The 26,763-nt window shown below is 53.1% G+C and overlaps 9 protein-coding genes across 9 annotated transcripts; 5 read left to right on the top strand and 4 right to left on the bottom strand.

Annotated features, from left to right (window-relative positions):
- Window positions 1-1,316: 1,316 nt before the first annotated feature.
- PFLUO_LOCUS1803 (uncharacterized protein) lies at window positions 1,317-2,445 on the top strand (the record flags this gene model as incomplete). Its single annotated transcript, XM_073778878.1, has 2 exons — window positions 1,317-1,377; window positions 1,436-2,445. 2 exons carry the CDS (start codon window positions 1,317-1,319, stop codon window positions 2,443-2,445), a joined length of 1,071 nt encoding a protein of 356 aa, XP_073635889.1.
- Window positions 2,446-2,990: 545 nt separating this feature from the next.
- Window positions 2,991-4,862, bottom strand: PFLUO_LOCUS1802 (uncharacterized protein; the record flags this gene model as incomplete). The annotated part of the gene is made up of 1 exon (XM_073778876.1): window positions 2,991-4,862. The coding sequence occupies one exon, from the start codon at window positions 4,860-4,862 to the stop codon at window positions 2,991-2,993; it is 1,872 nt and encodes a 623-aa protein (XP_073635888.1).
- Window positions 4,863-6,316: 1,454 nt separating this feature from the next.
- PFLUO_LOCUS1801 (uncharacterized protein) lies at window positions 6,317-8,046 on the bottom strand (the record flags this gene model as incomplete). Its single annotated transcript, XM_073778875.1, has 4 exons — window positions 6,317-7,426; window positions 7,477-7,557; window positions 7,607-7,809; window positions 7,872-8,046. The coding sequence occupies 4 exons, from the start codon at window positions 8,044-8,046 to the stop codon at window positions 6,317-6,319; spliced, it is 1,569 nt and encodes a 522-aa protein (XP_073635887.1).
- A 464-nt stretch (window positions 8,047-8,510) lies between these two features.
- Window positions 8,511-11,691, top strand: PFLUO_LOCUS1800 (Gypsy retrotransposon integrase-like protein 1; the record flags this gene model as incomplete). The annotated part of the gene is made up of 5 exons (XM_073778874.1): window positions 8,511-8,712; window positions 8,776-9,532; window positions 9,582-10,193; window positions 10,245-10,629; window positions 10,687-11,691. 5 exons carry the CDS (start codon window positions 8,511-8,513, stop codon window positions 11,689-11,691), a joined length of 2,961 nt encoding a protein of 986 aa, XP_073635886.1.
- Window positions 11,692-12,072: 381 nt separating this feature from the next.
- PFLUO_LOCUS1799 (uncharacterized protein) lies at window positions 12,073-14,375 on the bottom strand (the record flags this gene model as incomplete). Its single annotated transcript, XM_073778873.1, has 3 exons — window positions 12,073-12,655; window positions 12,715-13,011; window positions 13,069-14,375. The coding sequence occupies 3 exons, from the start codon at window positions 14,373-14,375 to the stop codon at window positions 12,073-12,075; spliced, it is 2,187 nt and encodes a 728-aa protein (XP_073635885.1).
- Window positions 14,376-15,768: 1,393 nt separating this feature from the next.
- PFLUO_LOCUS1798 (uncharacterized protein) lies at window positions 15,769-16,724 on the top strand (the record flags this gene model as incomplete). The annotated part of the gene is made up of 2 exons (XM_073778872.1): window positions 15,769-16,097; window positions 16,163-16,724. 2 exons carry the CDS (start codon window positions 15,769-15,771, stop codon window positions 16,722-16,724), a joined length of 891 nt encoding a protein of 296 aa, XP_073635884.1.
- Window positions 16,725-17,561: 837 nt separating this feature from the next.
- On the top strand, window positions 17,562-19,616 carry PFLUO_LOCUS1797 (uncharacterized protein; the record flags this gene model as incomplete). Its single annotated transcript, XM_073778871.1, has 3 exons — window positions 17,562-17,780; window positions 17,836-18,121; window positions 18,175-19,616. 3 exons carry the CDS (start codon window positions 17,562-17,564, stop codon window positions 19,614-19,616), a joined length of 1,947 nt encoding a protein of 648 aa, XP_073635883.1.
- Window positions 19,617-21,041: 1,425 nt separating this feature from the next.
- PFLUO_LOCUS1796 (transcription factor) lies at window positions 21,042-23,353 on the top strand (the record flags this gene model as incomplete). Its single annotated transcript, XM_073778870.1, has 3 exons — window positions 21,042-21,155; window positions 21,240-23,221; window positions 23,287-23,353. 3 exons carry the CDS (start codon window positions 21,042-21,044, stop codon window positions 23,351-23,353), a joined length of 2,163 nt encoding a protein of 720 aa, XP_073635882.1.
- A 1,744-nt stretch (window positions 23,354-25,097) lies between these two features.
- On the bottom strand, window positions 25,098-26,000 carry PFLUO_LOCUS1795 (uncharacterized protein; the record flags this gene model as incomplete). Its single annotated transcript, XM_073778869.1, has 1 exon — window positions 25,098-26,000. One exon carries the CDS (start codon window positions 25,998-26,000, stop codon window positions 25,098-25,100), a length of 903 nt encoding a protein of 300 aa, XP_073635881.1.
- Window positions 26,001-26,763: the final 763 nt, after the last annotated feature.

Genomic DNA, 26,763 nt, shown 5'->3' with positions numbered 1-26,763 from the left:
CGATCTTCTTCAACTTGGCCGCATATTCACCCGATGTATGCTTGAGATTGAGATAGAACCAGATAACCCCCGTTGTAGGAACCGTGATCATCGGAATCATCCAAAACACCCAACGCCAAGTGGCCGAATCGACAACAGCACCACCAATGAAGGGGCCGATACCATTTGCAACCGCAATGATGGCCCCGAGAACACCTTTTCATAGATTCAACTTTCTGTCCCATGCGTCTAGTCTTAGGGAATTAACAGACCTTGATATTTTCCTCGATTCTCTAGGCTTGTGATATCGCTCACGATAATCATAACGAGGCTGTTGATACCCCCGCCTCCAATTCCCGCAAAAGAGCGAAAAACGAACAGTTGCACTGCTGTCTTTGAGAAACCACAAGCCAGATCTCCCAGACCAACCAGTGCCAGGCAGATTAAAAGCAAATTCTTTCGTCCAAAAATATCAGATAATCGGCCATTTATCAGTTGAAAAGCTGTCGACGCAATAAGGAATGAAGCCCCAATCCAAGATGTGGATGTGCCGGTATCGAGTTCGTCAGCGATGGCAGGTGTTGCTGTCGAGACGCATGTCTGGTCTAGAAAGGACACAAAGAGGCAGACAGATAGAGCGGAGATAGAAATCATCAAGCGCTTCGAAGACATCTGAAACCTTTGACCTCCAATACTCTCTACATCACTGTTATCGCCGATTTCAGCGCCCGATTGCGTTGGTGATGTGGCCAGCGAGTCGGTAATCTTTTCGCTATTGATCTGAACCGATATCTCCAGGGTATCGAGAGGTGCCATGACTGCAACAAAAATAGAAGACTAGTAGTGTCAGAGATGAGCCTGCTTTTCCCTGCTACCGAAAGCTTAATGCCTGAATGCTTTCTTCCCGACATAAGACGCCCTCAATTCACTATTCAGGCAGAAAATGAGAGTGGGCAGGCTCCAATTTGTCCCGATGAACTGAAACCCCCGAAGAGATCCTTCGCATGCTTTGGGCCGACATACTATGTCATTTTCCATATCGGTCTACCTGAGCCGTAAGACTCTGGTGGAGAAGATAGCAAAGCGCGGGGTCTCGAGGATAATTGTTTCGGCACATTTCGACCCGACGGGTCGATCCCGACGTGATACTCCATGCGGCACCAGTCATTATCAAGCGAGAAAATTTTTGGAAATTTAGGTAAGATGTTGCGCGCTCACAGACAGGACAAGAGTGCATTAGAGCCACACTCGAATGCATAAGAAAACAAACAAAGAAAATGACGAGACTGTTCGAATCTTTGACTCTCGGGTCAACCGAATTGGGCCATAGAATAGCGATGGCTCCTCTAACGCGGTATCGGTGCGACGACGAGTGGATGCCTACCGCAATGACCAAAGGTTAGAACTTCTTGGGAGGAAGCTGAAATGAGAGAACCAGCTAACCACATCTTAATAGAATACTACGAGCAGCGTTCTTGCACGCCAGGAACGCTGATTATCAGTGAAGCCACCCTCATATCTCGCAACGCAGCCGGAGCGAAAAACGCACCCGGAATATGGTCCAATGCACAAGTTTCCGCCTGGAAAGACATCACAGACGCCATTCATGCCAAAGGCTGCAAGATCTTCTGCCAGCTATGGCATCAGGGGCGAGCCGGGAAGCAAGACATCCTCGAGGAAGCAGGATCGAAGTTATTTTCGAGCAGCGCGATTGCAGTGAGTCCGGATTTTAACACACCAACTGCTATGACAGAGGAAGATATCACCCGTGTCATTGGTGATTTTGTGGCCGCTGCGCGCAATGCTATCGCAGCAGGGTTTGACGGCGTGGAGATCCACGGAGCTAATGGCTACCTGGCCGATCAGTTCCTTCAGGATACCTGCAATCAACGTACTGATCGCTGGGGTGGTAGTCTACGAAATCGAGTTAGGTTTCACATCGAAGTACTCCTGTCAGTTATTGCGGCTGTTGGCGCAGACAAGACTGCTGTCCGATTGAGTCCCTACAGCGACTTCCTGGGAATGCTCATGGACAATCCCGAGCCTACGTTTCAGTATCTGTTAGAGGAAATCAAGCCAATGGGCTTGGCCTATCTGCATATAATTGAGGCTCGAATTCGGGGGAATGACGATGCAGAATGTGGAGCACAAAAGACAGTAAAGTGGATGGTCGAACAATGGGACAATGCTACTCCAGTCCTTCTCGCCGGTGGATTCACCGCCAAATCTGCAGAGGAAGCAGTTGATTATATCTACAATTCTTATGACGTTGTCATTGTGTTTGGACGGTATTTTGTCGCTAATCCTGACCTTGTGTTCCGCATCAAGTCGGGTGTCCGCTTGGATAAGTACGAAAGAACATACTTCTATACGCCTGGGATGGCCAAGGGATATATCGATTACCCATTCAGCCACCAATTTACCACAACCAGAGCTATTGAAAATTCGAACTATATTTCTCCCTAGCTGCAGATGGGTCTTGCCAGGAAAAGAAAGGAATCAGGCCAAGGCCAGATCGATGCAACCAGAGGAGCAACTAAACTAGATCGTCGCTTAAAAGGTTAATTAAATAAACATTTTTTTTTACCGTACCGTAGGCGCGAAAAGGCAAGGCACCGCTGATCTATGCTTTTAGCTGAGCATTAAATTGACAAGGCGGATTTTGTAGTACGTCCACTCCTTGGCTCAAAAAGGAAGGATTGCGGCCAGAGGCTCGGACACATCTGGATAAACTGCGTAACGAAAAGAAACTTTTTGAGAAAGAAGCAAAGATTCAGGTCCCGGAAGATAACTTCCTTCAAATTTAGCCATACCATAATTGATAGAGTGTAATGGACTCTTGATTTGTATAGTAGATGATTGAATTTAATCACTCTTATTCTTGGCCGAGGGTAGAATTCCATCATCTTTGCATGGATTAATTAGATTGTGTATCTGTGTGAACACAGGACGTGCGTAAAATATACACCCATTAAATAGAGAAACGAAGAATGAACAGAGAAGAGAACAGATCACTCGGTCAACGAGGGCATAACATAAGACGTCAAAGCCGCCTCCAGAATCTCTTTCCTCAGATGCGGCTCCCACAGAACAACAACGGACTCGCTTACACGAAGTGTAAGGCACGCAAAGAGAAAATCACCCAGACGATGCCATGAGTCCGCGCTTAGCCGCTTTGCAACCTTGAGCATCCGGCCCGCCCACCAGGGACGCGCAGCGCTAGAGGTAGCAGTTGGTGCATACTGCGAGAAATCCGGAACGTTCTCATCTGCAAAATAGTCGGGGGTGCCATCGTCACACTCTAACAAGATCTGCAAGAGCGCCTCGATGGAGCCGCTCATGCTGACTTCGCTGTCTATCGCCGATTGTTCGAGCGTAGACAGGAAAGTTGCTCCGTGGAAGGGAGTGTACCGGTAGTCCCATAGCGCGGCGTTGAGCATTATTAGCGCCGTCAGGCGCGCGACCATTTGTTTACGGTTTCCTGATGCGGTAAATCGAGCTCCAGGGGGTGCGGCGAGGATTTGGTGGAGGATAGAAGGGTTTTGGACTGCTGTGCGGCGAGTTGAAGAGCAGGAGGACGGGTTGTCGCGTTGGTAGAGGGCTAGTTGTTCGCAGCGGCGGAGGAAGTCGAGGAATTTTTCGCATTGGAGGTGGATTTCGTCGATGGGGGATACGGATAATTGATATTGAGGTAGTGGTAGTGATAGCAATGGAGGTTCGGGACATGACGGGTTGGTTTCTGAGAGGGTGGAGGAGGTTGAGTAGGGTGGAGAGGGGATTGAATCGTGGAGATTAAGAAGATGTTGAGGCGATGCAGTCCGCAGCGCAGTAGCGGTCGCCGAAGCAGGCCGTTCATGCTCGAAGAAGAAACTCGGTCCATGTGTTTCATACCCAGACAGGATGTAGTCCTGCCAATTGATCAACATGCCCAGTCGAGTATTCTCGAAAGCAGCCGGCCCTCCACGGGCTCGGATCATCTCGCGTGCAGCACGCATGTGCGTCCAACTGGTCTCCTTGTGTCCCGGGCGCGGGTCAAAGTCTTCGAGTGCTGCAGCGCTCAGGCAAGAGATGATTGCTACGTCTGAGATGTCGCGTGGGTGGTTTTGGAGATGCTCGCGCAGCATGCTGACGGCGCGGTCTCGATGCAGCAGCGTGTTCTTGGTTTCTGTTTCGTTGCGCACCCACGCCCAGGTGTTAGCGGCGTGTACGAGGATGGTGTTCTGGAAGGCAACAGCGCCCTTCATGGCTTCCGGCACGAACACGCTGGTGTACCAGTTGTGTGCTTTGGGGGAGCGGAAATGAGACCCGTAAGAACAGGCGGGCATGTCGCTCACGTAGAAATCAAACAATTTCTGGCCTTCAAGGTCCATCTCAATGGGGAGAGTGTTGAATGGGTCTGTTCGTGCTGCACTCAGGATAGTTCGTGGAGATCGCTCGGACGGAGACGACCACATTGACTCGAGATCGTTGATATTATCCGGATATGAAAAGGTAAAGCTCGGGGTGTCGATTGGAGGCACATGAAATGGCAGGGAGACGGCAGCATTGTCAGCCAACGAGAGATCCGAGGAGGCGGAACGAGCGAATTCCTCTACGTCAACGCTGGCAGTTTCGTCTGATACCAAGTCATTGCTGCCGCTGTCGTACGCTTTGATGTGCTTCGCAATTCGTTTCTTCCTCGGCCGTCCGCGTTTGGGTCGCTGTACAGGCTGGGCTTCGTCCTCCTCGCCTTCACTCTTCTGAGAATCACTTCCTTTCTTCTGCCGCATATACTGCTGCATCACATGTTTCTTCACCTGCGTCAGGTTGCTTCGACTGTTATTCGAAGCATCAATAAACTGCCACCGCATGTTGGATTCGTCCGGCGTGCCTGGCAATGACATGACTGAGCAGTGATGCACATCCGGCCGCGATGTCGGGGTTGTGCAGATAAAACCGGCAACGGAGGACAGGGGTGGACGACCGTTGTACCACTTCGCCCCACTACTAAGCCCCCAAAGATTTTCTGCCCAGGATCATTAGTTGCTGCAATTGTGAGCAGCTGGGTAATCATGATTACTCAATCGCGTAGTGACGAAATCGACCCAGCTTACATCGGCACTCCCAAATGCGGTTAAGCGTGAGGATTCGATGGTGGAGAACGGGAGAGACCTCCAACCCGCGTTGGAGTAGGGCTGGCTTCGGCGTGTTTCTCGGTGTCTCCAGGCTGTCCTCATTGAAATTGCTATTGCCGATCAGTGGCCTCTAAATGGACTACCGAACGAGGTCTTTGATACGGATATAGGACGGGATAGTATCAGAACATCCCATCTATCACCTCTATACAGATAGGTGCTGCACGCAACAAGTCTTCGGGAAAGATTCCCTCAAACTCCGGCGGATCACCGGGTTCCGGATAGGCAGGGGGAAAGAGGCTATGCTCGATCATGTCTCCACTCGCAACGTACCAGCCCTGGCAGGTGGCCGCCGATCGTGACTGGCTCAGGATCCGCCCCCAGACTGAAAGAAATTCTAAATCCTTGTGCCATGTGGTCGAACCCGGATTATCCGCCCGGACTTGTTCCGTTTCTTTCTTGCCTTGCCGCTAGATGCACTTTAATCTAGGGGTTCTGTTGAACACTCGATCCCAAAGTTGATCTATACAGACTGCCAGCTGACAACTGGCATTGAAAACTGACAATCTCCTAATCAAACAGAGTAGAGCAGTAGCCACATGCGCAAGTAAGACATTCCGGAATTTGTCTTATCCTAGTTGCATCCCAAACAGCTAAGACAGATCCGCCTGGGGATCGACAACCGACACGGGACTCCGAACCCGAAACATGGGCCAAGCACTGCGCCTCGAAAGCCGCCCCCAAAGTCTGCAGACTATTGCTAGAACCTTGTCTACCACTAGTGTGTTCTTTACATATGCTTCTTCGGGAAAAGATGCTCCCTCTAATAGCGTTCTTCTCTGGACCATGTGATATAAGCTGGAACCAGGAGTGGATGTGGGGCCTGCCTATCAAGGAAATACAGACGATAATGAGGCTGACTTGCTACATGACGCCTGTTGAATATTCTATCTATCAAAATCTTGCATTCTAGGTAGCTTCCAACAAGGCTCGCTGCTGGGATTTGGGTATGCGTGCAGGTGGCGCGATCCAAGAAAAGGTCCTCTTCGACTTTCCGGGCATGCATGCGGCTGTGAATTCAATTCTTGAGGGAAGGGGCATTCTTTAATCAACAGATGCACGCTGTTAAAGTTTAGTCTGTCGTAAGACGTTATTATTTGATCAACAGAAGGTGCGTGTTAAAGTTTATTCTATCGTAATACGTTATTCTTATTGCTACAAAGCTATACACCTGAAACTGCCTCTGTGCGTGGAGACGGGCTGTGACTGCTCCCGCTGTCACTGGGGGTAGGATGCACAAACAGTGGGCCTGGACCCACGAGACGAACGTGCGAGGGACTAGACTCCACTTCTGTGCCAGATGCAGCAGCAACAACGGCTTCCAGTTCGGGCACAGGTTCCACTTTTCGAAATACTTCCTCCACTTCTTCGAGGGAACAACCAGCCGTCTCCGGATAGAAAGCCCACACAAGCACAGCAGCCGTCCAATTGAAGGCCACAAAGCAGTAGAAATACTCCGACCCCAAGGACGTCAAAGCGATAGGCGAGCACTGCGCGAAGATCAGGTTGAGAGACCAATTAGTCGCGGTGGCCACGGAGGAACCGCGGGCACGGATGGCGGTAGGGAAGATCTCGGACGGGTAGATCCACGAGATCATGCCGAGCGCGGTGTAGAACAGCGAGAAGACGAAGAACATAGCGATCGCCCCACGCAGAGCGTCTTGGTTTGCGCTTGGACTGCTGAAGTCGACGTAGTGCGCCAGCGTGGCTTCCACGCACATGGCTGCGCCCATGCCGGCCAGCGACGGGATAAGCAGCTTGCGACGCCCGACCTTGTCGATGAAGGTCATGAATACCGTGTTCCAGAGCTGCGCTAGTGCGCCCCATACCCCGATGATCATTAGCGAGGTCGACGTTGAGAATCCTAGTGATTTGTATAGTCGAGGGCCGTAGTACTGAATCACGTTCGTGCCTGAGGTCTGCGTGAAGGCTTGCAGACCGCACGCCAACAGGATCCGGTGGCGCCAGCGCGCCGCAAGGAAGAGCTGTCGCCATGACCGGACTACTACTTGCTGCTCGTACAGCAGGCTCTCGTGGATCTGAGCGAGTTCGTGCTCGACCAGCGCGGTATTGCTTGCCCGTCGGTTGAGATGAAGTCGGCTCAGCACAGCGCGCCCTGCACTATCTTTGCCCTTTTCGATAAGCCAGCGTGGTGATTCGGGGAGGAGCCACACTCCGCAGGTGAGAATGACTGCTGGCACCACTTGAAAAGAGAGCGGGAAGCGCCAGGAAAAATTGCTGTCATGGAGCGAACACCCGTATCCGGTCCATTGCTGCCGGTCGGTTAATCATTTGCGGGTTTAAACACCTCGGGACTACTCACTGCGACCATGATACCGAGGCCAATCATCCATTGTTGCATACTGGCGAGTAACCCACGAATCCGGGGGGGCGCGACCTCGCTCTGGTCCTCTTGTCAGCTATGGATATGGGGCAGGTGCCACATGACATACGCAATACACGGGAATAGTGGCAGACATGAGGCCAATGGCGAACCCAGCGATGAATCGACCAGCAATTAACATCGCGAGGGTAACCGCACCTCCCTGGAGACCGGCCCCGAAACCGGCTAGCAAACCGCCGACAAAGAGCACCATCCGGCGTCCGTAAAAGTCCGAGATATAAGGCGCAAGCACGGAGCCCCCGATAGCACCTCCTAAAGTAGATCTTAGACTTTTTCTTTTCCTGGACAAACAAGATAGGGACGCCGTTGGTTACCGGTATAAGAAGAAATTAAGCCTCCGGTGATTGCGTCCGACAGGCCCGGCGAGCCGAACTGGCGTAGAAAGGCATCCTGGCTGATGCTGGATGAGATGACGCCCGAGTCGTAACCAAAGAGGAACGAGCCTAGGGCTGCGAAAGCACAGCAGAGAGTGACGAGGGTAAAGGCCATGATCCGTTGATACAGCACCGCTGCTCAAGCCGGATCGGAGGAGAGAAGGCCATGGGGGGGAGGAAGCAGGCTTAAGAAGGGGAAAAATTGGGGGTTAGTGTGACCCAATAGGGGGAGGATAGGAGAGAGTAGTGTATAGTTTATTAGTTTGGCTGAAGAAGACCAGAATAGCAATTCGAGTCATTGATGATCGCTGCGGGTCAGTGCGATCCCTCGTAGATCAACTCGGTGATTTTGTCAACATGCCGAATCAGCAAAATTCCCTCATGCGCATTAAGTCCGAGACTTACAGACTCTCGACACACCGCCACCGCATCCGGCCGTGGGATCATTAGATCATCATCGGATTATTCATAATTCATGCCTACCGAGTTCACTAACTAACCAATGATTATTTTTCCACCTCACCACTAACCACCACCACCACCACCACCACTACATGCCTCTCTCCCCCGTCTCCAGCCATGGCGACGACCAGCCCGCATTCCGACGAGGATGATCCCAACCTATTCCTCAGTGACACCGACCCCGCGCTGTCCTTGAACTCCCAGTCCGTGCCCGTGCAGAAACGTCGCCGAGTCGGGCGAGCCTGCGACGAGTGTCGTCGCAAGAAAATCAAGTGCGACGGGAAACAGCCCTGCACCCATTGCACCGTCTACAGCTATGGTGCGCATCCTCCTCTCCCGTCGCTTGATTCCGCACGTGGCTGACCATGTATGACTCTTCCAGAATGTACCTACGATCAGCCCTCCAACCGCCGCCGCAATCCCGCCCCTCAGTATGTTGAGGCTCTCGAAACACGGCTGCACAAGGCCGAGGCCCTGCTCCGGACGGTACTGCCGGACGTGAATCTCGATGACCCGCAGCTAGACGTGCACGCGACAAAACAAAATCTGGTCGCGGCCAAAAAGGAGTCTCCCGCAGCTGTGACTAAACCGTCGGCCTCGGCGTCCGGCCCGTCCGAGCCCGCGCCCGAAGGCGGGGAGGAGGGTTTGCTCGAAACCATGGTCGGTAACTCGGGCTTGTTGGATCGAGATGACCAGGGGCATTGGGACTATCATGGACACACCTCCGGCATCATATTCGTGCGACGACTCCGGAAACAGCTCGGTGCTTCGGACGGACCTGGGCCGATGTCCCGATCAACACCGATGACGGCGAAGATGTTTGAAAGCCCCAAGTCCGTGTCCGAGTCGCCTCAGGACACGGCACTACCTCCCACACATGATTTACCGCCACGAGCGGCTGCGCGCCGCTTGTGCCATAACGCCATCGATGACGCCTGTTCCTTGATGCGGTTCGTACACGAGCCTTCCTTCTTCGCCAACCTCGAGCGCATCTACGACACTCCGCCAGAACAGTTTGGCAATGAGGAAAATGCGTTCTTGCCACTCCTGTATATCGTCATGGCCGTCGGGTGTCTGTTCTCGGATGATGGAGTTGGTACTCTGGATTTGGCGGGCTATGAGGGTGCAATCGACCAAGGGTATGTAGTCAAAAGTCCCATGCCATGATCAAAACTAAACGTGCTACAGATTTCAATTCTTCAAGGCCGGTCGACAACTGTTGGAGATTACCGATTGCCGCGACTTGATGTCACTACAAGCGATCTGCTTCATGGTGCTTTTCCTGCAATCTTCTGCGAAGCTGAGTACCTGCTATTCTTACGTGGGCATCGCGCTTCGCTCGGCGCTGCGTCTGGGTCTTCATCGCTCCGTGGCTGCAGATTTCAACCCGGTTGAGAGAGAGCTGCGCAAACGCATCTTTTGGGTTATCCGCAAAATGGATGTCTACGTTAGCACCCTTCTGGGCCTCCCGCAGATGTTGAGTGACGACGACATCGACCAGGCATATCCATTGGCAGTGGACGGGGAATACATTACCGCAGAGGGCATCGCCCCAATGCCATCCGGCTATACCCCCCTAATGGCGGGCTGTAATGCACACACGCGCCTTTCCAACATTATCCTGAAAGTCGTCAAGTACATCTACCCCGTGAAGAATGCTCGGTACCGCTCGAAATCCGATCAGCGATACATGGTGAGCCACTCCAAGATCCGCGAAATCGAGCGTGATCTTCAAGCATGGATGGAGGAATTGCCTCCGGCCTTACGTCCAGGGACGGAGGTGTCGCCACAACTAGAACGGTGAGTTTTGGCTTCGTCGACCTCGATTAACTGGTCTAACTTTTGCTGTAGTATCCGACAGCTACTGCGTATTAGTTATGCCCATGTGCAAATAGTCATGTACCGCCCCTTCTTGCATTATGTGACTGGCGGTTCTCAGGCACGAGGCGTGGACAAGCGATCTTACGCTTGCGCGGCCGCGTGTGTCAGCGTCTCGAGAAATATCGTCCACATTACGACCGGCATGCACAAGAGGAGTCTTCTCAACGGCTCGTTCTGGTTTACGATGTACACGACTTACTTTGCCATTCTTTCGCTGATCTTCTTCGTGGTGGAAAATCCTGATTCACCGACGGCCAAGGATGGTGTCCTGAAAGATGCCATGGAAGGAAAGAATACCCTAGCTGGGCTGGCCAAAAAGAGTCTGGCTGCAGACCGGTGTTCCCAAAGCCTGAACGTATGTGTTCTACCTACCCACGGGATCAACTGTTACAATACTGATCAGAAACTATAGTGCCTTTTCAAGACCTTGCCGGAGATTCTGAAGAATCGCCAGGGCTCGAAAGCGCCTGTCAACCTCAAGCGCCCGGCGCCGGCAAATCGTTCAACGGAGGCAGCCAAGACTCAACCCCAGCATACTCTGCCGCATCGTTTAAGCACAGTCCTACCCGTATCCCAAGCTGGCGGGGGCGATGCTTCGAGCCGCCGACAACCGAGCCTGGACGATAAGCAGAGTAATCTACCCACGGAGAGTGGTACTCAATCGGCATGGATAGCAGAGACGCCGGAGCTGCTGACCGAAAGCCTGTCTACGCCGGAACATATTCAGACAAGTCCCTTGAATCCTTCTATGTCCCAACAAGAAGCATCGAGCCTTGCATTCTCCCAGCAATTCAACAACCCAGCCAATCTTCCAGATCTCATGCCGATGATGTTTCCGTCAGATGACCCATTTGCATATCCCACTCAACCCATGTCCACTCTGGAAGACGATCACTTCTGCCACGATCGACCGGCTATGTCTTCATCGCAGTTTCCCTTCGACCAAACAGGGATGGCGTCCACGACTTCAAGTGACCCATCAAGCGTAGGCGTCACCACTCCTAGCTTCGAGGCCTTCCCCAATCATCCTCATTTCCCCGGCGGGACACCCTCAGGCATCAAATCGTCCGTGCCAAGCCGTTTGCAGGGCACGTCCCAACCCATGAGCCCATCCCGCCTACAAACTCCGATGACACAAACTCCAGTAAGTGGCAGCGAATCACTTAGCAGTCCAGATCTGGTATCGATCCCAAACAACAACTTTGTGTGGCAAGGGTACAACTTCCAGCCCTCGAACATGGCCACGGGACAACAAGCCACGCAGCAGGACGTTTCTGCCAATACCCAAATGCAGGATTTCAATATGGCTATGGACATGGATCTGGGTATTTCGTTTGACGACCTATTCGGCAATCGACCTAACGGTGCCGTGGCGTCCAACGAAGACTGGATGCAGTGGATGAATGTGGGCGTTTGATGCTTTTTTTTTCTTTCACTCACGGCTTTTCTTACAAACGAAGATATGCAATCATGAGCAAAAAACGGTGCTTGGTACATAACCTGTTGATTTGATTGATACCTATGGGTTTGGCGTTGGTTTTCGTTGCTGTTTTTTTTTTTTGCGCCGGTCATATGAAGATATCAGAAGCGAGCTCATCTAGACCTATCATCACCTGCTAGTCTCGGTCTAATACGATACTTCTAATTTAACAAGAAAGTTTCCTTTTCCTGAATATTCACACAATCATCGACTCTACCATTTAAGTAGCCCAAAAAACAAAACACCTACGCTGTCCAAACTATATATACAAGAACTCGATGCTATATGTACCTCCAACTCCAATCCAACGAAGATTAATCACGTAAAATCCTTCGGATGAAAATCCCACAACCTCATCCTTTCCTTGACCCACCAAACGCCAACCATCTGCGCCCTACTGGCCCACTCCGCCGCCTCATCTCCATACTTTTCCTGTACAAGCCCAGTTAAAGATTCAATATCCCACTCCACAATTGGCTCCTCTTCATAAAAGTCCAGCTCGGTATGCGTAAACTGAAACTCAAAGTCCATGGTCAGCGGCAAAATAAGCCGATACGGCGCAGCCGCCGACCCAATGGAAAGCATTGTTCCGCCGGCGTTGATGATGGCGAACTTCCATGCTTCGCGGCCGTGATGCGAGTTGACGTACGGCCGGATCAGGGACTGGCCTTCGTACTGGTTTGCGAGGTCCAGTGAGATTTCGGTGTCGTCTTCGTTGAGGGATTTGGTCGATGTGAGGAGATCGAGGATCGTGGGGAGGATGGAGACTGTGGTTGCGTTGGCGACTGTTTGAATTCGAGGGAGGAGTGGGTGGTGTAGTGTGAGTGGCACCGCAAAGTTGCTGATGTGTCCGTTTTGGTACGTTCCGGTCATCCGGGAGTCTTCGTCGAAGGCTTGGCCGCTGTTATAGGTGTGAGTTTAGTATAGAGGGAAGGAAAGGGGATGATATGGTCGACATACTGGTCTCCGACAAACACGGTCAATGTTTCGTTGGCTATCCCCTCCTCGTCAAGTAGGTCCATGAACTGGCCCAGCCAGTTGTCCACATAGCGGATTGTGTTCAGATAGGCGTCCAGTTTTTCATGTTTTGAGAAAGCTTCCGAATGTGGGATGTATTCCTTCTTCGTAAACTTGGAAGGCACCCCCCACGGGTGATGAGTGGTACTGGTGAAGTGAGAGAGAAAGAGTCTCTGGTTGTTGTCAATGGTGTCACGGATCATATCCTTCAAATACGGACGGATCTCTTCTTCCGCGTATCTGCCCGCTCGTCAGTAAATGGAGTACCCGAAAAACTACTGTATGTTTCAGACTCACCCGAAGTAATTGATCTTCTCCATCTTGTGGTAGTACTTGGACTCGGTCTTGTCGATATCCTCCGAGTACAAGGATTGCTTAAAACCCAGCTTGGTGATGAGTTTGTCCTGGGCCTTGAACTGGCCCGTGACGGATTGCGCATAGATGGTGTTCCAGAGACGCTCGCGGGGATCTTTCCCGTCGTTTTGTTTCTGCTTGAGCTGGTTGAATAATTCCAGCACCTGCATCAGGCAAGGCTGGTACGACGACGTGTCCATCTCTGCCATGAAATCGACCGGTAAGGCCTGCACGCCACAATAGTCCACGATACGGGCTTTGGAGCTGAGGGTGCTGCCTGTTGTCACGCCTTGAATATTGATCCCGCCGAACTTTTGGCTCGCAACCTCTGCGCTGGAGTTGAAGCCGGATGGCTGGCCCGTGAGCACCTCCGCGATTGGGGTCAACTGTGATAGTATTTCGTCGAGGTCCTCTTGCGGTTTCTTGCTGCTGGACTCCCATGCTTCGAGAATATGTTCGTGTACTCGTGATCCCGCTTTGAAGGGGAACATATCCTGCCGGCCACTTTCCATCATCACCATGACAATATGCGTGATGGGGATGTCGCGTTCCTTCAGAGCCTCTTCCAGGGGGGCCAGCAGGCCTTGATTAAGATTGGTAATTCGAAGCGGATCTGACGTGGGATCGTAAGAGTTGCGCGCAGCCCTATTTCCGTGTGGATCCTTCCACCGTTCAAACCCAGGAGGCAGATATTCCGAGGCCCATGCGGGCAATTCGCTCGGGTCGGTTGCGCCCGGGTTCCATCCTTTATAGTGTCCATCTGAAGGCTCCCAGTAAATTTCCTCCAGCAACTCCGGGAAAGGGAACGGACTCGCCGCCCCAGGCTGCGGCTTGACGGAATGCGAGGCAGCGCCTGTAAACATGACGAAGGGCAGAGCACCGGAGATATGGTTGAATGGCACTGCTGGTCGGATGATCCAAAGAAGCAGCGTGATTATTGCGGCACGGATCGTCCACGTCCTCACTGCGCTCGATGGAGCTCTGCTGTTGTCCGCCCCTGGCAGTTGCTCCTCCGGGACATGGAGCCATTTGGAGAACACCGAACACATCCACTTTGTCATCAGAGGATATATCCACGCCGCCAATAGCACCGACACAACGAGCATGACCGTTGCCGCCGCGATGGTCGGACCGAGCCCACTTAAGATCAACATCATGCCCTGACGACTGTTTCCCACGGACTTGGCGGCGTCCCACCGGATCTCACCCCCCGTTGCGTTGTAGAAGCTAATCTGCGACGAGGCCGCCATAAGGATGACGTATCTGTGTAACAAGGAATTAACATCATTATAATGCCCTCAACGCTAGGGAACAGAAAAGAGTAACTGACGCTAGAACGCCGGTGATCGTCACCGCACACACCGACAACCAACCCCATGAGGCATATAATAGAGCCCATACTGCCGCGAAAAGAAAAATCTCTTGAATAAAGAACGTCGGGAAGTAGATTGCCAAAAGATGCACATCACCGGCCCGCAAATGCTGATATAGATGCAAAAGCTTCGAAGACAGAGCCGACACCACCACAACCGCAAAGACCAGTCGGTGTGCGGATGGGAACTTGGAGAAAATCATGCCAACCACATCGCAGGGGCGTCTCCATTTCGACGAGAGAAACGAACGACCAAACCCCATCTTTGGTCAGGCATCGGCGAGATAGAAAAGAAAGAGATCGAGAATTCGATCGCAGCGCCAGAAATGAGTATATTTTTAGGCCAAGCCCGACTGGGTCTTGGCGTGGGCGTCAGGCTTGACGTGTCTCAGTGCTAGTGAGGCGCCCGCTAGGCATCTGCTTTCCCATTTTCTTTGCCAATTTAATGCAGAACCACCGAGACCCTGCCAGGACAGGGCTGGAGCCAATCAGTGGGCGGCCTCGCAATTTGCGCCATCGGAGGCGGAATCGCGCGGACCGATTTGGTGTTCCACTATGCTCTGTTCGGGGCTGAAATGTTTAATATTGGGCGCCCCGTCGCCTGACCATACCCGAAGAAGACGCCGCCACGGCCCCCTAGGATCGGATGAGGTAAAATAGCACGCGAGAAGAGTTTTTTAAGGTTTCAAACTCCTCCATACGTAGTCTTGACATGAAACACTTCGACATTTCCCCCTACAAATGCGTAGGCTACGCTAGGAAGCGTTGATGAGGGACTAGTTCGAATTGTATGTACATCCCGGATGAAAGCAATCCAACATGGACGCCTTTTGTGATGGTCCAGGAGGGCTAGTAGTCAGTCCTGAATCCTACCACTGATGCCCGAACCGGCCGTCGGCAAAAAAAGACAATACTGTCACGTGACTGACCTCGATCGAGATCGATATTATTAGCCCGTAGCCATTTGTATTCCATGATGGATTGGCGGTACTGTAATCCAGAATATATATTACCTGAGACTCATGAGGGTTAATTGTACGAGATCTACTTCCCGTAGGGTTGAGATTATCGAACCTTACTGTCACGTTCCTCCGACCCACTCATCTCATCTCTTGTCCTTCCATTCAACGACATGGCACCACACTGCCCCTGGGCTAGTATCGCTTCCAGTCATTTCGATGCTTGATTACTGAATTTCCTTGCCTGAATCGAGGGTGTCTCATCCCGGGTCGTCTGCCAATCCAATCGCGTGAAGCCTTGCGGCCTCCACCATGGCTTCCCTCCCCAAGCTCTCTACCGTCGTGAGCTGGCTCCTATACCTCGTCCCTATCTACCTCTTCATCCTCGACCCGCTCATGCGCCAGATCTTTCCCGGCTCGGTCTCGATTTATTCCGACGACGCTGACGACCTCCTTCCCGACGATGCCCCCTCCGGGCTCAACCTCAACGACAGCTTCATATGTCTGGAGGACGGCGTGCCATTCTCCTGCCCCGATGCCGCTGATGGATACCGCGTACATCTGCTCTCACGCGAGCCGCTGGTGATGTACCTTGAGAACTTCCTGTCGGACGCCGAAGCAGACCATCTGGTGAATGTCAGGTATGATCTCCCCTCCCCGCCCTCCATCTACGCGACAGACTCTAAGGTGTTCCCCCCAATCGCAGCGTCGACAAGTACGCCCCCTCGATCGTCACCGATGGCAAAACCGAGCGCCTCGACTCCTCCATCCGCCTCTCCGACCGCGCTCTGCTCGACCGCGACGACACCGTCCGCTGTCTCGAAGACCGAGCGCGGGCCTTCCAGGGATGGCGCCCACATCTGTATATTGAACGCATGTGGGCACAGCGCTACAACGCGTCGGGCCACTACCGGCACCACTACGATTGGAGCGGCTCGTGGGCCCGCGGCGGCGACCGCGTCAGTACGTTTATGGTGTACCTGGGCGCCGACTGCACGGGCGGAGGCACAAACTTCCCGCGTTTGTCGATGCCGCGCGGGAAACAGTGGTGTCGGTTCTTGGAGTGTGAGGGTGATGATGCGGAGAAAAAGCAGGGGATCACCTTCAAACCCATCAAGGGAAATGCTATCTTCTGGGAGAATCTGCGCCCGGATGGGTCGGGCTACCCAGAGACCTGGCACGCCGCGTACCCCGTTACGTCGGGGACGAAGGTTGGCTTGAATATCTGGAGCTGGTATCAGCCGCCGAGGAGGGGAAGGAAGGCGTGAGATGCAAACCCACAGAGGCCTGTCTACTATTGTCGCAGTGTTGTTGGGCCACACACATGTCTATTTATATATTTTATTTTCACGAAACGACCAGATGGTCGCATCTATACTGCCTAGTAGTCGACGAGGAATCTAATCTTTCAATAGCGGAGGATAAAGGAGAAGGACACACGAATAGGCGATTCAGCTAGATCCAGTGGTTCTAGGCAGACATGGCCGGTCACTCCGCCCCCACGGACCAGCTGCAGCCGGGAGACTGGAGGGTAGAATCAGTCCCAGCGCCGAGAGATTTCAGGAGTCCCGCCCCGAGACATTGGCATTGCCAAGTTGCCAAGCAGGGAAGTTTCCTAAAGAAGGACCCATCCGCGAATGAACGTGAGGCTCGGACCGGAACAACCGGACTGCCGGCACCACCGACATTCTCGGCGTGGGGCCAATACCGCAATCACGAGGGCGTGGCGCCCAGTCCGCTCCTCCTTTTCTAGGCAAAAAAGGCTCGGCTCTTTTTCCTCCCCTCGGACAATTCGATCCCTTCTTCTCGTCCTGGACCCCCTCTCTCCTCCTTCCACTCTCTTCCTGTTCTCTTCTCACATTCTCCCTCTCCCTCCTCATTATATTCTTTAGTGGTCTCCCCTGGTGTTGTCGCGTGTTTGCCCCCTTTTGCTCACTCGCTGCCTCGGTTAGGCTGCCACCGAACGCGCCACGTCGCCCCATACCGATCATTCTGGTGGTGCGATCCCTGGACGAGTTGCCCGGTGTTTTCGTTGGGCGCCTGCTTAGTCGCTGTGCCCGGTTCCTTGTTTCCGCTCTCCCTGCCCAGCCAAATATCTTGGCGCCATGACTGAGAACAACATTCACCCGGCCGGGCCCCACGTCGCGGCCGCACCAGCCCCCGTCGCGCCCGAGCAGCCAGTCCAGCAACCGGCCTCGGTGACGGCGACTGCTGCTGCCGCCAGCGCGGCCGTCAACAGCCCCTCATTGAACGGCGGCGGCGAGCAACTGCCCTGCCAATGGGTCGGCTGCACCGAAAAGTCTCCTACTGCGGAGGCTCTCTATGTAGGCTTCCACCAACCTGCCGTAATCCCAACAGGGCATCTAATATCCGAATCAGGAACACGTCTGCGAGCGCCATGTTGGCCGCAAGAGCACGAATAACCTCAACTTGACCTGCCAATGGGGCACTTGCAACACGACCACCGTCAAGCGTGACCATATCACCTCTCACATCCGCGTGCATGTGCCCTTGAAGCCGCACAAGTGTGATTTCTGCGGCAAGGCCTTCAAGCGGCCGCAGGACTTGAAGAAACATGTCAAGACGCACGCCGACGACTCGGAGATCCGGTCGCCCGAACCGGGCATGAAGCATCCGGACATGATGTTCCCCGGCAAGCCTCAAGGTTTGTCTTTCGTTCTGAATGCCATGTATCGCAATGCCTGACTGGCTTTCTAGGCTACGCTGCTGCTGCTCATCACTACTTCGAGGCCCCCATGAATGCCGTGTCGAGCCAACCATACACACACGGCGCGCCGCACTACTATCAACCGCATCCGCAACAACATCCACCCACTAACCCCCATTCTTATGGCAACGTATACTACGCCCTGAGCCAAGGCCAGGACGGCAATACCACGTACGATCGCAAGCGCGGTTACGATGCATTAAACGAGTTCTTCGGCGATCTGAAGCGACGCCAATTTGACCCGAACTCGTATACCGCCGTCGGCCAACGTCTCTTGGGTCTCCAAGCGCTCCAGCTTCCCATCTTGAATGGCCCCGTGGCTGAATATCAGCCGATGCCTGCCTCTGTTGCTGTCGGTGGCGGTGGCGGTGGATACAGCCCCGGCGGCGCCCAAGCCCCTGCGTACCACTTGCCTCCGATGTCGAACGTGCGGAGCAAGAGCGATCTGCTCAACATTGATCAGTTCCTGGAGCAGATGCAGAATACGATCTACGAGAGCGAGGAGAACGTGGCTGCTGCGGGAGTTGCTCAACCCGGTGCCCACTATGTGCAGGCTGGAATGAACTACCGGGCTACCAATTCCCCGCCCACACAGCTCCCCTCTAGCCATGCGACGGCTACTACGTCCGCCGGGCAAATAATGGCTGCCGCTTCTGCTCACTCACCTTCCACTGGCACTCCTGCCCTGACTCCGCCCTCCAGTGCGCAGTCTTACACGTCCAACCGCTCTCCCATGGAGATGCCCAGCACCCACCGTGTTTCGCCTCCACATGAGAGCGGTGCCAATATGTACCCCCGACTGCCTTCGACCACCATGTCGGACAGTATGACCGCAGGCTACCCGACCTCATCCGGCGCAGCACCGCCCTCGACTCTTGGCGGAGTCTTTGACCAGGACGAGCGCCGTCGGTATACCGGAGGTACCCTGCAGCGTGCCCGCCCAGCTAGCCGTCAAGCCTCAGAGGACCGTATGGATACCTCTCACGACATCAAGGAGGACGGCGAGCGGACCCCAACCGTCAAGCGCGACGCCCAGTTCTCGGAGAGCTTGATCGACCCCGCTCTGCATTCGAGCACGTCCCCGGACCCGGATCACGAAGCCGCCCAGCGGACCGCTCAGGCAGCCACGGAGGTTGCGGAACATGATGTCAACGTCGCGTGGGTGGAGAAGGTTCGCTTGCTGGAGAACCTGCGCCGCTTGGTGTCGGACCTGTTGGAATCTGGCAAGTACGGTGCCGAGTCGCCCAGCCACAGCTCGAACGGATCTACATCCGCTGATGTCTCCATGGCTGAGGCTGCAAGTGCTCGGGCATCCCCTACGCCTGAGAAGATGGAAGAGTCTAGCAAGTCCACAGGGGAGGCAATTCTCTACCCGACACTTCGGGGTGTGGATGAGGATGGGGATGCCAAGATGCCCGGCGACGACGCCTAAACGGAGCCCGTTTTGTTCTTTCTGATAATGCTGTCATGACCCATTCATTTTTTCTTATCTTCTTTTTTTTCTTTATCCTTTCATAACACAATTGAACAATCCTCTTTTTTAATTTCCTTGTCTCTACTTCTGAATTGGCTATCTACCCACAACAACGACGATCTCTTCTCCCTGAATAGCTTATCTGTGTGCCATTGTTTGTATCATTATTAAATGGAACCCTGCTATTTATTTACGGATGAGGTTGTTTGCAGAACGTAGTAGTTCGTTTATTTGGTTGTGTAGGTTACATGTGCCTGTCCGTGGCGATCTGGACTTCATGCGTCGCATCCACCGGAGATGTCAAACCCCCGATTGGGACAAGCAGCATTCCAGTGGGTGTGGGCCAGGCTGGATCCGGGGCAGTGACGCAAACGATTTGGGGCAGTGTTCCTGTCCAGCAAGGGATCACCGGCAGAATTAATCAGGGGGTTTCTTGTGCAGCGTGGTGAGGTGATGTATAGATTTTTAGGCTCGGGCGTGTGTATAGTGTCTAGTCGGACTATTCGCGTGTCTGGTGAGGATACTACTCCGAACACAACATATTCACAAACTTCCTCACACGATTCAATCCATAGCCAGGCCATTCCATCTGCCCCGCCGCCCTAGTTTACAGTCACATTGGCCTCTGCGCTCGGAAGCGTTGGCGCGATCCCACATACGGCGTCATCTATTACCCACCGTGCAGGCCTCTGTTTATGGCTTTGGAGTGAATGTCTTTTTCTTTTCTTTTCGATCCTTTATTTTCCCCTTCTTCTCTCCTACGTTTTCCTTTACTATCCGTGTGTATACAACTCCCTCGCAAATCACGCTCCCCACGCGACGCAAGGCGGTCAACCCCAAACAGACGCCATCGCGTCGATCGAGGCCTATCGATAATAACCAATCGACTCTACCACCTCCAACCAACCAACCACCACCGGCTCTCATCCACTGGCCTCAGAATCAGCCTGTTTTTCTGCTGGCTCGGGGTGCGGTGTTGCTGCGCACTTGTGTTTAGTGCTCACGTTTTTTCCCCCCTCCCGCCCGGCTCGTTTGGTCGCGGTGGCAAACCCGCAGAAATCGGTTCGCCGGCTCTGTCGCCTTTTCGTTCTCTGGTTCTACCTCTGAGCGCGCCTCCGAGACCCGCTGAAAGCCGGTTCGAGTCGTGACATTTGTTTTTTTGTTCTCTTCCCGGAACTGCTGGCGATTTCGCCTCTTTTCTTCGCCTTCGCTCCAGTGGCCCGCCCCCCGTGTTTGTTTTTGTACACACACACACTTTTGCGACACAACACCCGGTTCTGGATTCCTGCGGTGCATACTACGCAGCATCTGGAAGAAAGCAAGAGGAAAAGTCTTTTTGTTTGTTTGTGAGAGAGTGGGTGGACCTCCGCCGGTACGGAAAAAATGCCACTGTCGAATCGCCGTCGCGCGCGGCGCAAGGAAATCCAACTGCAGGAAACGTCGGATGTGGAGGCGCCGGACTCATCGCCTAGTCGGCCATCTAACAAGAAGCGCAAGGTGAGTTCTGGAACTGGTGTGCGGGTGTGGCTGGGGGCGCGCAGGAAACAATGCTGACTGGGGAATTTCTTATCTGATTTCCAGGTTGACCGCCGCACCGACAAAACCGTCAAAACCGAGTCCGGCGATGAAGCCGAAGAGTCGGCTGGCGAGCACGACCCCTCGACTCAACAAGATGTGGTCGATTTGGTGATTTCGTATCTCAATACCGCCCGCGAAGAGTTGCGCGTCACGCGCGACCACTCCAACTCCAAGACCGAGAATAAGCAGAGCATCCAGGCCTATGCGAAGATTGCGGGCCGTAACTGGACATACTACGTCAAGACGCTGCATGTCAATATCGGCCGTGAACCCGACCGTGAGCAGAGATCCAATGAACAGTCTAGTCCCGTCACGATCGCTGCTCGCGCGCTGCCGGATGTCCACGTTGATCTGGGCCCAAGCAAGTTCGTCTCCCGTCTGCATGCGGAGATCTTTTACGATGGCGAAGAGACGCCCGCCTGGCATATTCGGGTGAACGGTCGCAATGGTGTGCGCTTGAACAACTCGATCGTTAAGCGCGGGTCTGACGCCGTCCTCTCCTGCGGCGACATTATCGAAGTCGCCAACACACAAATGATATTTGTTACTCCCGGAGACGATGCTCACATCCACCCGAGCTTTGTGGAGCGCGCTCAGCGCATCGCCAATGGTGAAGAGCCAGATCCTTCTTCGAACGCATGGGACGCTTCTCAGCATGCCCATCCGTCAAACTCACAGGCAACCGAACCTGCCCGGCCGTCCTCATCCGGCGGTCCTTCGTTAGCTCCTGCGCCCCAATTCCTCAAGCGCCAGGTGACGCCGCCGCCGCGGTCGCCGGACACCATTGGCGCGCGCACCGCCAAGCAGTCGCCGCTGTACAACCGGGGCATGATGATGGAAAGCACCGAGGAGATCGACTACAGCAAAGACGGAGCCAAAGACCTGAAGCCACCGTACAGTTACGCTACGTTGATTGCGCAGGCTATCTTCTCCAGTGAGGAAGAGAAGCTCACGCTGAACAATATCTACAATTGGATCATGGAGCGATACGCCTTCTACCGGCATTCGCAGAGCGGCTGGCAGAACTCCATTCGGCACAATCTGTCTCTCAACAAGGCTTTCCAGAAAGTCCCGAGACGGACAGACGAGCCGGGCAAGGGAATGAAGTGGATGATCGCCGCGGAGTACCGCGAGGAGTACCGGAAAAAACAGATGCGCAAGGGCACACAGTCTTCTGCCCCGTCATCGCCTGCTACCAAGGAGCCCCCTTCGTCGGCGCGCGGCACTCACGTCACAAGCTTGGACACCTCGTTCTCAGCCACCGCTAAGAAGTCTCCACCGGTGTCATCGCCTGGATTCAGCTCGTTCCCGGTCGCTCCCGTGGAAGCCTATACGCCTGAGCGAGGCTCGCGGCTCGGCCGTGGTGTTGGCTCTGATCATCCTCTGCGTCATATGAATCCGCGAGACCACGAAGAGCCGTCACCGCTCCCAGCTCGTATTCACAGCAACGCTACCAGTGGCCCCAACGCGCCGAGCAGCAGCAACCCCAACGCCGCTCGCGGGTACGGTATGTCAGACAATGTCGGCGGGTCCCCACCAGTGCTGTCTTCATCATACTACGACGAAGGACCCTCGTCAATGATCACACCCGCACCCCAGCGCCAACAACCCCGTCTCCCACCTCCCAGCACTGCACAGATTCCATCCAAGTTCATGCCGATGAGCTCCCCGGCGCAGTTTTGGAAATTCGCAGACATCGGCAGCACGCCCGCCCGCCCTGTGCCGGACATGAGTCCGCTCAAGGGCGAGCCCGATGACCGCCTCATTGCCGGGTTCCCCAGCAGCAGTCCTCCGCCTCCGAACCTGGCTAGTCCCAGCAAGCCGGGCACATCGAATGGCCTGGGATCAAGTCGCACTCTGCCGCCGTTACAGTCCGAGCATGGGGAAATGGGTGGTCCCAATAGAACACATCAAGAGGAGCACATGGAAGAAGAAGATGAGGACGATGGTGGGAGTGGTGGTGGAGGTGGGTTCGACTTGGCTCGGTATGCACACCCTTCTTTTGCTTGCCTTGTCTCTGGGATTAGAACTAATCAGCCTGGACTTGCAGTGGCTTCCAACCTATCGGCTCGTACCATCGCCAATTGAGCAATGCCGCCCGCGCCACGGCTACCTAGGTTACATATCTCCCAGATGTACTGTACAACACTACAGACTGCACCCTCAAGATGATTGTGATGTGAATTTTGTTTTGATGCGCATATCACGCACGGTGTTGGCGGGTTTTTTTTTCTCTTCTTGTTCACCATTGCGTTTTTGTTTTGTTGCTAAGCTAGGCAAAGGAGTTCTTTTGCGCTTAGGAGACAGGGGTTGATTTGGCGTCATCGACTCTTTTTCCAATGTTTGTTTTTTCTTCTTATTGTTCATTATGGGAAGGCTTTTTTTCTTTTCATGCGTCTTTCATGCGTCTGTCCGTTTCCTGTTAAGATGGCGCTGTATGTACAGAAGAGAACTCTCGGAGTGACTATGCCAAAGAACTGAGACTTTTTGTTTTAATAGTTGTGATTATGGGTCTGGTGCTAGTTGTCCGTTTAGCAAATTGATTCTTCTGCCATATTCAAGTTGTTTTCTACGATTTAAACCTAGTGCACAGATGTAGTACAAACGTAAATTAAGCTTTCGAGGAGTTTTCGTCGCCGAGGGATCGCTACTATGTACTACCATTCCTGGAAGCGGAGTTCAAACCAAAAATACAAGGACTTTAGCGATGACCTTGCTGGGCTTCACAACCATTCGAACCCGGACGTCCGCAACTGGGCGAGGGGCCTAAGTCAGTCCACAGCGACTATTCACAATTCGAAGCCCCAAGTCACCAGTCACATGGCTTTTGGAAACGGGAAGGTTGCCTTCGGATGCCAATCGAATGTCAATATCTGTGCCATGTTGGGCAATCCGACAAAATTATGCATGGACGATAGTTGTCTTGGTCAGAACACTGTCCAAATCCCAATTATGTACGCGGCGCCAAACTCGATTTGCCTACATTCTTTATTACTTGATCACGGGCAAGTGCTTTGCCTACTTCAATTGGTAAGATGTCGGCATTCGCATCGCCTACACTCTCATCTACAACTCCTTCCTCACCCTGACCGTGGCCCGAGCAACTACTTGTTCTAGACCACCGACCCCGGCCTCCTGTCCTATAATGTACTCCTTCCCATGATTCATCTGTAGAGCTTGATCACCGTGTTCTAAGACGGCTGGGGCACGCCCATGCGGTCCACGAGCGAAATGTCACAGCGCAGCAAGGCCTGGAAGCGATGGAACGACCTTGGGTTCTTCGTTGTGCCGATGGGTATTGTTGGAGGCACAGTTTGCGAACATAGCTGGCTGGGATGAGATGAGTATCTTCAAGGCTATTGTTCTGGGCATTATCTTCCCTTCGGCCGTGTCGTTTTACGGGCTGGTGGTGCGTGGATGATTGATTGAAAGACTAGACTCCTGCATATGTTCCCTACCTTAGACTTAAGAACTACAACTTTTGCTTAGACGTGAATATTTAATTTTTCAGTTATGAGTTGACCCTACCGAATACATCATGATATGCTAGCAGAACGTAGGAACAAGGTTATCTAATCTGATAGGGGTGATCACCGTGTATCTGAAACAAGCGATCGACATTGACGATTATTGCGCAATTCGGCAATTCGGGTAGATCCTTGCTCCAACCGAGATCCAGAAGTATGGAGATGCTTAGCCAATATGCTGATAGCAACGGATCGCAAGGAAACTGAAATACCCTCTACAATAGCGAGAGATACACGAGGAGAACTGACCTCTTACGAAATCCATTAGTATATAACATATCGTATTCAATAGCTTGTTTAGTTGAACAAACAACCAATATATACAAGGACTTCATTAAAGGGCCTGCAATATCAACATAGCCCCGCCTATAGCCAAAGGATTAGCGAGCGAGAGGCCAGTAGGCGCAGAATTCTTGCTGGTAGTAGTTGAGTCCTTAGCATTGCTAGTAGTTGAGCCCTTAGCATTGCTAGTAGTTGAGCCCGAATTAGTGCCTGCGGTTCCATTGCCACCAGAGTGGTCCATAGCAGGTGATAAAATGGAGGCGGATGAAGGCGATGGCTTGGGACACACGTTTTTATACACAAACTGCTCCGGATCACCACTACAAGTGGTCGCAGACGCAGCGTTAAATGTGCCGTTCGGATAGACCCAGCAAGTGCCGGGAGCATACGGCGAGTTGTCGTCATTGTGCGGATTAAAGACAACATAGCTGCAGGAATCGGCCTTTGCACAGATACTCAAGCAGTTCGATGCACCCGTGCTGGCAGCACAAGTGTCAAAGCAGTCACTAGGCGGCGGGTACCCGCAGACCGAGGCAATAGCAGAGGGAGTCGCGGTGGCGGCGCAGGCGGCAGAAGTGGAGGTTGCGCTCCCGCCAGAACACACGGGCTTGCCGTAGACGGACAGGTTGGGATTGCCGCAAGACGAACTACCTTCAGCCGCATTGTAGGTTTCACCCGGGTACAGCCAACACGTGCCGGTGCCCGTGTAAGGGTTGCCGGCATTGAAGATAACAAAGCTGCAGGGAGGGTTGGCGTTACAGTAGTCCCAGCAATCGGCCGTGCCGCCGCTGGCGACGGCGAAGTCATCGCCAGGTTCCGGGTAGCTGCAGAGCTTGGTGATGAGGGAAGCTGTACAGCTTGGTGCCGTGGTAGTAGAGGTAGTGGGCGTTGCAGATATCGCTAGAGCCCGTGGAACTAATAGGGCGATAGAGGCCCAGAAAGGAGCGGTCTTCATCATGGTAGCGAGCGTAGATAAGGAAATAAACGTGTCCAAAACTGTGCGAAGTATTAATTTCTAAAAAGGGGGGGTGACTAGTACGAATAGTTCTGCCTACTTGTACTCACGGCCCCCACGCGCTAGGGCCAAGCGAACCGAGGGTCCGTCCCTACAGGTTTTCAAATCTCAACACTAGGCTGAAAGGGGTCCAGGCCTTGTCGAATTTTAATATCACGTGGTAAGTAGTGAGACAGTTTGTCAAGCGAGCTATCGAAAGCTACGTCAGTTAAAGATAAGTGTTGAAAGCATATAAACACGAAGCAAACTTTATGATACTTTTAAACGTAGAAGAACACTACGAGTATAATTGCTATAAATTTATTTATAACAATTAGTTATTATATATTTTTTTTTAACTTCATTTGCAAGAATCAACATTCTGGAACAGATTCTTTGCACAGTCATGGAACATGGAACAACGATCAACAGCCATGCTCAGAAAAAACCGCGTTCTTGCTTACGGACTGTCAATCAAATGTCGACTTTCTTGCTCGAGACCTGCCGTCTCTCTTCTCAAAAGCCCTCCCTTTTGTTCTTAGTGACGGTGACCTGAACGTGATGAGTCTCCTTACCAATCCAGAAACTGGGAATATCACAGGGATTGTTAACTGAGCTGAACCAAGGATTCTACCGTTCGGCTTCGCTCTATACGGGCTTGAGAATGTTTTCGGCCGGATGGATTCAGAAGGGTGGCACTACTACGATTGCTACCGCGAACTCG

This window comes from Penicillium psychrofluorescens (assembly GCF_964197705.1).
Source record: "Penicillium psychrofluorescens genome assembly, chromosome: 1".
Lineage (NCBI taxonomy): Eukaryota > Fungi > Ascomycota > Eurotiomycetes > Eurotiales > Aspergillaceae > Penicillium > Penicillium psychrofluorescens.
This window is presented reverse-complemented; position numbering and strand designations above follow the sequence as displayed.